We start from the raw sequence: 9,180 nt of genomic DNA, 5'->3' as shown, positions 1-9,180 counted from the left end.
AACATAACAAGTGAGAAAATGTACCATTTTAAGAACAACCGTAATATTTGACAGACTGAGACACCTCAGTGACCCACTTCACATTTATCATTTTTATATGTTTGCATCAAAAAAATGTTTAAAACAAAAACTGGTTTAATGAATCCCCAAAACAAACTACTGACATTGGGTAACATTTTGCTGCATTCGAAGACAGCTGGAAAGTCGGATTTCATAATTTCGAATGAAGTTCTTAAGAAGGTTCTTAAGTTTTAACTCGGGAAACTGGGGGGATCTCGGTGGCAGCCAAGAAAATAATGCTGATCTAATGGACCATCTTTTTTTAGAGGAAAAGAAATAATTAACCATCCAGCCATTCACAAAGGCAATCAACCATAATTGACAAAAGATTATAAATCATCATTTAAATTAGTTTACAGAGAGTATGTTCTATATTAAAATGATAAAGACAGGACATCGTATTAACTGTCTCCTTTCTGGGAAATGTTGTTCTGCCTTTAAGAGGATTATCTTCAGCTATAATTTCTAAAAACTCTGTCTTTAGTGTATACTCTTTACCAGTGCCATTTGGGATGCTGTTTTGCACAATAGCTGCCCTTTTTTTATTTCTTTAATCTAACTTCATGTTTTATTTCTTTATTTTTATCACTGTTGTATTTCATATTGTAAGAACTACACTGGAGACCTGTGGACTTTTACTTTTAACAGTGTTGTTTTTATTGTTGATTATCCTAATTTGTTTATTTTTACCTGTTAACATATCTAAATTTAGTATTTGTATGACTGGTACTCACTTTATTTTCCTGCTGACCTTGTTAGTGAAAGAGGCAAATATTTTACCGTTATCGAGCTACACTACAAGACGAAATCTCTGGATGTGTTTTTGTTTGTGTTTAGAGCATGGTTACACTGGACAGTCCTGTGTTTCCTTTGTCGCCAAGTGTAAACTATCGTGATAACATATAAATCGCATGAAAGCACCCGGAAGCAGCTGGAAATTGAGCCACGTTTTCCTTTATTTTGTGCATGGAACGAAAGTTCGAGTGCCCGATTTCAACTTATCGAATGCACCATTACGTGATGACGCATGTGGCTGACGCAAGCAGTATAAAGCGCTATTTTCTGACGTCAGCGCCCTCTTCCCTGCCTATGCCCTCGTGAGGTGGGCAGTGTAAAATTCCTTGTCTCTTTTCTCCACCAAGAGAATCCAAAACCATCTGTCAAAATGGTGAGTTGATGTTATTTTTTAAACTGAGTAATGAATTGTTGGGCACATAAGCTTTCCTCGCTGTCAATATTAAGTTGAGTATGTGAATATTGTAAGGATGTATTGTTACTTGCATAATAGTGTGTGTGGTCTGTGCTCTGATCAAAATGGCAACCATTTTGTTATCTGCCGGTGGCCTGCAAGGCCCGCGAAGGCTGACTAAAGGCAGTTTGAAAATGTTGCTAAATCATACATATCTATTTGCCTACGTTAGTGCCTCCGTGGAAGGATTAACGTTTCTCCCGACTCTTTTAAAGGTTAAAATGATAAATTGTAACCGCTAATGTAGCTAACTTTACAACGACTGCGTTTTGCGGCATCGTTAGCCGTCGTTCCAGTAAATTGTCACTTATGGCCATACAAATGTCACAGAACCAAGATATGAGTAGGCTTTTGAAAATTGAAAACGTAATGGGTCAAGCCAAATGGTTAAAAAGTGAGCTTGACCTCGTTCTGATCTGTAGGAATAATTTGCCGGTACGTCGGCGCTGTCAGTGTTAGCATTTAGCATGGATTCAAAGTCTGTACACGTGGCCTGCTCACGCCGACGTTATGCCGGGTGTTTGTGTTTTAACAGCCTTTTGCCAACGTATTTTTAAGTAAGGTGATACTTTTTTAAATATGGTTTCAAATCGATATTTGGATAAAACCCGGGGCAGACGACTTGGATACTTTTTTAAGCCAAACGTAGACAACAGTAACGTCATCTTTGATGATGGCGGACACCCAACGCCCAGGGTGGAAGTGCAGCACAGCTGAGTTTACCTTATGTAAGCAACATTTTTACAGGGCTGAGGGCGCAGTTATTGTTAGATGTAGCAAATGAACGATCCATGTATACTAAGCAGAATTACACAAAGCGTGAGCCACAGAGCCTGTTGTTTAAAATAACGGACATAAAGGGGGTGCACTTTTACCGTTATCCCGTCTTTAGTATCTTGTCCCACATTAGTTGGTGTCACAAATGATGCCTTTAACCTCATCTGCACTTAACAGGAGAATCAAAATAAAATAATCACAACATTGTATTTTCAACTCACTTTCTTAAATTATTTTTATTTTAAAGCTTAGGGCCAAGAAAATCAGACATGTGTTAAATGGTCTAATCTTGACTCTGTCCCTTCAGGTGAACTTCACCGTAGACCAGATCCGTGCCATCATGGACAAGAAGGCCAACATCCGTAACATGTCCGTGATTGCGCACGTGGACCATGGAAAGTCAACTTTGACAGATTCCCTGGTGTCAAAGGCTGGCATCATTGCCTCAGCTCGTGCTGGAGAGACCCGTTTCACAGACACCCGCAAAGATGAGCAGGAGCGCTGCATTACCATCAAGTCAACGTAAGGATTTTTTTTTGCATTTTAATTGATGTGAGATTTTTAAATTTAAGACAACAAATGTGCTGGGATTAAAGAATCTCATATCAGTTTCATATAGAGCTCAATTTTCTTAATACCTGTACAGTGTATCGTAGTATTTGGTCATTATGTGGTATGTTGGGCTATGTTGAGCACAGAATTTGTGGTAAAATTAAATGTTTTGTCTTAACTTGCAGAGCTATCTCCCTGTACTACGAGCTGAGTGAAAATGACACCGCCTTCATTAAGCAGTCCAAGGATGGCTCTGGTTTCTTGATCAACTTGATCGATTCCCCAGGGCACGTTGACTTCTCCTCTGAAGTGACTGCTGCTCTCCGTGTCACTGATGGAGCCCTGGTTGTGGTGGACTGCGTGTCTGGTAAGAGCCAAACCAAATATTTGTGGGCTTTTAACATTTTCACCTGCCAGTTCCAAGACCACAAAAAATAAGATACTAGGTGTAGTAGAACTGCAAGATATTTTTTTAGCTGTAGCCCAGCTATTTAATAGTGACCTGCTTTAGTGTTTGTGTTTAGATTGGTTAGGAGAGATGAGTATTGGCATTGGGTTTCAGGACAAGTTTACAGTCAACATGACTAAAGAACTGAGAGTAAATTGTTTCCATCCATTAAGAATATGCTCACACACCAAAGGAAGACTTGTGCCAGCACAGTCCTTGATACTTTTTTTGCTTATCTGAAATAAGATTTATAACTTTACATGCTCTTCAATTAGTTGTCGTATTATGTGTCCCTACTAGGCGTCTGTGTGCAGACTGAGACTGTGCTCCGTCAGGCTATTGGCGAGCGTATTAAGCCAGTCCTGATGATGAACAAGATGGACCGTGCCTTGCTGGAGCTGCAGCTTGAACCTGAAGACCTTTACCAGACCTTCCAGCGTATTGTTGAGACTGTCAACGTAATCATTTCCACCTATGGCGAGGATGAAAATGGACCTATGGGTAACATCATGGTGCGTAGCAGTCTGAACGTTTTAATTGGAACAAAGATTTGTCCGTTTGTCTGAGTACTCAGCACAGTTGCTGATATACTGTTGTCTCACTTTCAAGGTTGATCCAGTCCTCGGCACCGTTGGCTTTGGCTCCGGCCTCCATGGCTGGGCTTTCACCCTCAAGCAGTTTGCTGAGATGTATGCAGCCAAGTTTGCTGCCAAGGGCAACGCCCAGATGACACCCGTTGAGCGCTGCAAGAAGGTGGAAGACATGATGAAGAAGCTGTGGGGTGATAGGTGCGTTTCTAATACATAGAACCTCAGCTGTAGTGTTGAGGGCTGTCGAGATGTCAGATTGAGTGCATGGGGGCTCTCTTAAAGAGACCATTTCAGAGGGAATTGTGCAGAGTTTAAAGTGTGATTCTGAGCATAAGGTTATGATGGGAAATTGCACAGGGTGGGGTTTTTTTTTTTTGCTTTTATACATTCTAATTTAATAAAGTAAATTAACAGTGGCTTCTGTTATATAAATGTTTTTAGTGTATCTGTAATGATTAATTACACTTTTTCTTTTCTAGGTACTATGACACAGCAAATGGAAAGTTCGTCAAGTCTGCAATTGGAGCCGATGGCAAAAAGTACCCCCGCACCTTCTGTGCTCTTGTTCTGGATCCCATCTTTAAGGTATGAAACCTTTGATAATGTTTAAATATTTAAAAAGGGTTAACTGGAAGAAGAAATGGCAACACTGGCGGTCCGACCTTATGTACTTGTTAGTCTGCCTTAGTCAGAATAAAAGTTGCCTTGTATGCCTGCATGTGATGACTCAAACATTCTTCACTTTGACCTGACTAATCAGTGATGACAACCTTAAGCCTGAGCAGGCGCAGATGCTTTATTAGCATGTTCATAATAAATTGCACTGAACTAATATAAATGGTTTCCCTCTAGGTGTTTGATGCCATCATGAACTTCAGAAAGGATGAAGCTGCCAAACTGATCCAGAAGATGGACATCAAGTTGGATAATGAGGACAAGGATAAGGAGGGCAAGCCTCTCCTGAAGGCTGTCATGCGCCGCTGGCTGCCCGCTGGAGAAGCCCTTCTGCAAATGATCACCATTCACCTGCCTTCACCTGTCACTGCCCAGAAGTACCGTTGTGAGCTCCTCTATGAAGGACCTGGAGATGACGAGGCTGCCATGGGTATGCAGCTGATGTATTTCAAATTTGCTCATGCACCAAGCAGTTGACATTGTTTGAAACACCTGCTTAAAATAACCCAGAATTTTAGTCGTTGGATTATTATTTTTAAGCTTGACATTGCTTTGCGTGTTAATGGTCATTAGGTATCAAGAACTGCGACTCCAAGGCTCCCCTGATGATGTACATCTCAAAGATGGTCCCCACCAGTGACAAGGGTCGCTTCTATGCATTTGGTCGTGTGTTCTCTGGGTCTGTGTCCACTGGCCTGAAGGTACGCATCATGGGACCAAACTTCGTCCCTGGCAAGAAGGACGACCTCTACTTGAAGCCAATTCAGAGGTTGGTTTCAGCATCTTCTTAATTAATTATTGGCAATAAATTTGTGAGGTAGGTAGGCCAGAACTGATTTGTCCTGCTCTGATCTCTACCAGGACCATTCTGATGATGGGCCGTTACGTTGAGCCCATTGAAGATGTGCCTTGTGGTAACATTGTGGGTCTGGTTGGAGTGGACCAGTTCCTCGTCAAGACAGGCACCATCACCACCTACGACCAGGCACACAACATGAGAGTGATGAAGTTCAGCGTCAGCCCCGTTGTCAGAGTTGCTGTGGAGGCCAAAAATCCCGCTGACCTGCCTAAGCTGGTGGAGGGTTTGAAGCGTCTGTCCAAGTCTGATCCTATGGTGCAGTGCATCATTGAGGAGTCTGGAGAGCACATTGTTGCTGGAGCTGGAGAGCTGCACCTGGAGATCTGTCTGAAGGATCTGGAGGAGGATCATGCCTGCATTCCAATCAAGGTAATATATTGAATTTAAGTAAAAGAGCACTGCACTTAATCTTAAGGTTTATACGACAGATGAGATATTTAGGCGTTATTTTGATATGTCCCTCTAAACATTTGTGCATTAACACTTTTTTCCAGAAATCTGATCCTGTGGTGTCCTACAGAGAGACAGTCAGTGCAGAGTCAGATATCATGTGTCTGTCAAAGTCACCCAACAAGCACAACCGTCTGTTCATGAAAGCCCGTCCCTTCGAGGAAGGCCTGGCAGAAGACATTGAGAAGGGTGACGTTACCTCTCGTCAGGAGCTCAAGGGCCGTGCCCGTTACCTTGCTGACAAGTACGAATGGGACGTCGGCGAGGCCAGAAAAATCTGGTGCTTCGGTCCTGATGGAACTGGCCCCAACCTGCTGGTGGATGTTACCAAGGGAGTGCAGTACCTCAATGAGATCAAGGACAGTGTTGTCGCTGGTTTCCAGTGGGCCGCCAAGGAGGTAAGAGCCTTGAGAGTATACTCGTGAGTGTAATATAAGCATTTTAAAAACGTTCTATCCAGTGATTCATGGATATTTGTTTAAAAGTGGTGTTTGAATGTTTTCAGGGTGTCCTCTGTGAAGAGAACATGCGTGCCATTCGCTTCGACATCCATGATGTGACCCTGCATACAGATGCTATTCACCGTGGTGGTGGCCAGATTATCCCCACAGCCCGCAGAGCTCTGTATGCTTGTGAGCTCACAGCTGAGCCCAGAATTATGGAGCCCGTCTACCTTGTCGAGATCCAGGTCAGTGTTTTTCCCCTGTGATGTTTTAGTTTCCAATTCGTAGCTCGTGGAAAATGGCACAGGGAAAGTTATATCCAAAGCTTGTGTCAATAGGTGGATTGTACGGGACAGAAAAATAAAAAAATACTACAGTTATTAAAGTCATTAAAAGTGAAGTACGGAATACTTGGATTTCGGTGTTGGTGCAGTTAACACTTTGATAGACTGCTACGTTTAAAAGGGAGCCAGAAGGTTTAAAAAAAAAAGTTCGGTATTCTGGTTCAGTGAATCAAATTAGCTGAGATGAAGTATTTCATTGCTTAATAAGTACCCAACGTTGACTAAAGCAGAGTCTCTAATAATACAGTTTAAATGGTTGAGTTGCAGGGCTGACGGTTGCTGCCAGCTAAACCTTGTAAATCTCTTTAATTCTAAATCTTGTTGAACAAGTTTACCACACCTTTCAATGCACTACAGAGTTTAGTAATGCTGATTTTAGTCTTTTTATCACAGCTCACTTTAATAGCATTAAACAAACTGAAGTCGGTACCACTCACCATCTGTTTGCTCCACAGTGCCCTGAAGGTGCAATGGGTGGGATTTACGGTGTGCTGACCAGGAGGCGTGGTCATGTGTTCGAGGAGTCCAGGGTCATGGGAACACCTATGTATGTCATCAAGGCCTACCTGCCTGTCAACGAGTCATTTGGTAAGTCCTCTTTTGTTCTGAAGAGTCAAACGGCATCATCATCTAAGCTTAATTTATGTTCAGGTTTCAATCCCAAGTTCAAAAATTACCAACAGGTGAAAGTTTGCTTGTTTTCTGTATTTTAAAATGAATATGAAGCTGTGTTATATTTAGTAGGGGTGCAACAATACTCGTATTGATATTGAACCGTTCGATACAGTACTTTCGGTTCGGTACGCATATGTATCGAACAACACAAAATTTTTAATTTATTTTATCAACTTTCCTTCTGACAATGCTGTCTGTGTTGAGCGCTCAGTGGATCTGCGCTCGACAGTGCAGCCTAGGCGGAATAGTCGAACGCAGATTCACTGAGCGCAGGGCAAGCTAGCGAGACAGAAGTTAAGCTCTCCTTGCAACATGGCAAATTGAACCTCCCCCACCCTCATTCAGATCTGGCGTTTGGAACTATTTTGGTTTTCATGTGACGTATGACCCTGAAGGTAAGCGCGTCATGGACAAAAGTAAAACAGTATGTTGGATGTGCCAATGTTCAATTACATTGGTGGGAACTAGTGCGTTAGCGCAGTTAGCTCCTTAATGTGTTGACGCCGTCCAGCCCCACACACGGGGCGATCTGCGGTAGCTCGTTAACAGAGACTTGCCGTGTTGTGGCGTTAACATCATTTCAACTAGATTAACGCTGACAGCACTAGTGGGAACACAACGAATATGACAGCACATTTACACCGACATCATCCTAGTGCAAAGACAAGTGGAAGCAGACAAAAACAACAAGCACGCATGCTACAAACTTTACCAGAGTAATTTAGACAGCCGTTAGCACATGATTCTCCTTATGGGGACCTGATATGTTTAATATGCTGCTGAGAATATAGCCCAGAGGAAGCGTATAGTATAGCTTTTATTTTGGAAAGAGACATTTCTCTGTAATAAACTCTCTTTTCCAAAGATGAGTGATTTCTCGATCAGAGATTTATTTTTTTTATTACTTTGTTGTTTCAGCAACATTATATTTAAAAACTGTACTTTTGAGTTAAAATATATATTTATAATTTTAATAAATGACAAATTAAAAAAGCATGAACTTTTTTTCTTTTTTTGTATCGAAAAAATATTGAACCGTGACATCAAAGTATCGAACCGGACCGTGAATTTTGTGTATCGTTGCACCCCTAATATTTAGATGTGACCAACAGGGGGGGAAAATGTGTTTTTCAAGTCATGTGATACTCTGAGTATACGAGGTATTAAATAATACTTTCTGTCACCAGGTTTCACAGCTGACCTGCGTTCCAACACTGGTGGCCAGGCCTTCCCACAGTGCGTGTTTGACCATTGGCAGATCCTCCCTGGAAACCCACTGGATGCCACATCCAAGCCTGGTGTAGTTGTCCTTGAGACACGTAAACGTAAAGGTCTCAAAGAAGGTGTCCCAGCCTTGGACAACTACCTGGACAAATTGTAAAAGCTTGGACACCCCTCTTGGCACTTGTCTCATTCCTCCATGCTCAACACATTTAAGTCTACGTTGTGGGACCGGACTGTACAGAACAAAGTGAGCACTAATGTTTGCCAAAAGGATTGACAATAATTAAGAAATGACTACAAAAATTGTAAACGATAAATAAAAGAAAATAAAAACTTTTATGTATCAAGCTGCTTTCTTTATTGGGGATGATTGTGTGGGTAGTTTTCTTTTTTGTTTTGCCCACTTGTAAATCTGGTGAAAATGTTGAATTTGGAATGATTATTCTTTATTTGCGTTTAGCCTGGCCTGTACTTCTTTCTTTTCTATATACCCCTGCTGCCAGCAACACCTGTGGCTAAAGACAGTGTTCTGGTTGTTGGTCCATCCCATTCCCATAAATGTGATTACTCAGTGCCTCAAAGCAATTTCATTTGGCACAAATATTTACTTTTGACTACCATCTAAAAATCAAACTGGGGAGCTGAAACAAACTTATTGGCCAGAGACAACATTCTTTAATGTGCAGCACTCCACATGTCTAATAGGATAAAGCGATGGCAGTTTATACTCTGAAGATTAAAAAGACTGGTGGGTGGGTGTGTACATCCATGAGCATTTTGTTAACTGTTTGATTTTTATTGTACTGCAGTTTAGAACTTTGAAATCTAGTTAAT

At 41.6% G+C, this 9,180-nt stretch overlaps 1 protein-coding gene and 1 non-coding gene across 2 annotated transcripts; both read left to right on the top strand.

Annotated features, from left to right (window-relative positions):
* The first annotated feature begins 1,073 nt into the window (after nt 1-1,073).
* LOC101483373 (elongation factor 2b) lies at nt 1,074-8,693 on the top strand. The gene is made up of 13 exons (XM_004552765.5): nt 1,074-1,228; nt 2,394-2,608; nt 2,824-3,005; nt 3,387-3,598; nt 3,696-3,874; nt 4,156-4,261; nt 4,529-4,781; nt 4,925-5,120; nt 5,213-5,579; nt 5,705-6,058; nt 6,166-6,348; nt 6,903-7,035; nt 8,310-8,693. The coding sequence occupies exons 1-13, from the start codon at nt 1,226-1,228 to the stop codon at nt 8,501-8,503; spliced, it is 2,577 nt and encodes an 858-aa protein (XP_004552822.2). The 5' UTR covers nt 1,074-1,225; the 3' UTR covers nt 8,504-8,693.
* LOC111501704 (small nucleolar RNA SNORD37) lies at nt 4,392-4,459 on the top strand. The gene has a single exon (XR_002721627.1). It is a non-coding gene; the product is annotated as a small nucleolar RNA SNORD37 (small nucleolar RNA).
* Nucleotides 8,694-9,180: the final 487 nt, after the last annotated feature.

Source organism: Maylandia zebra, linkage group LG23 (assembly GCF_041146795.1).
Source record: "Maylandia zebra isolate NMK-2024a linkage group LG23, Mzebra_GT3a, whole genome shotgun sequence".
In the NCBI taxonomy this organism is placed as follows: domain Eukaryota; kingdom Metazoa; phylum Chordata; class Actinopteri; order Cichliformes; family Cichlidae; genus Maylandia; species Maylandia zebra.
The sequence above is the reverse complement of the archived record's forward strand: the minus strand, read 5'-3'. Positions and strand labels throughout refer to the sequence as shown.

Bases quoted from the DNA above. Each gene is read 5' to 3' on its own strand.
- LOC101483373 (XM_004552765.5), top strand. The intron at 3,875-4,155 runs GTGCGTTTCTAA...TTTCTTTTCTAG, and splicing joins AAGAAGCTGTGGGGTGATAG to GTACTATGACACAGCAAATG. The intron at 6,059-6,165 runs GTAAGAGCCTTG...GAATGTTTTCAG, and splicing joins TCCAGTGGGCCGCCAAGGAG to GGTGTCCTCTGTGAAGAGAA.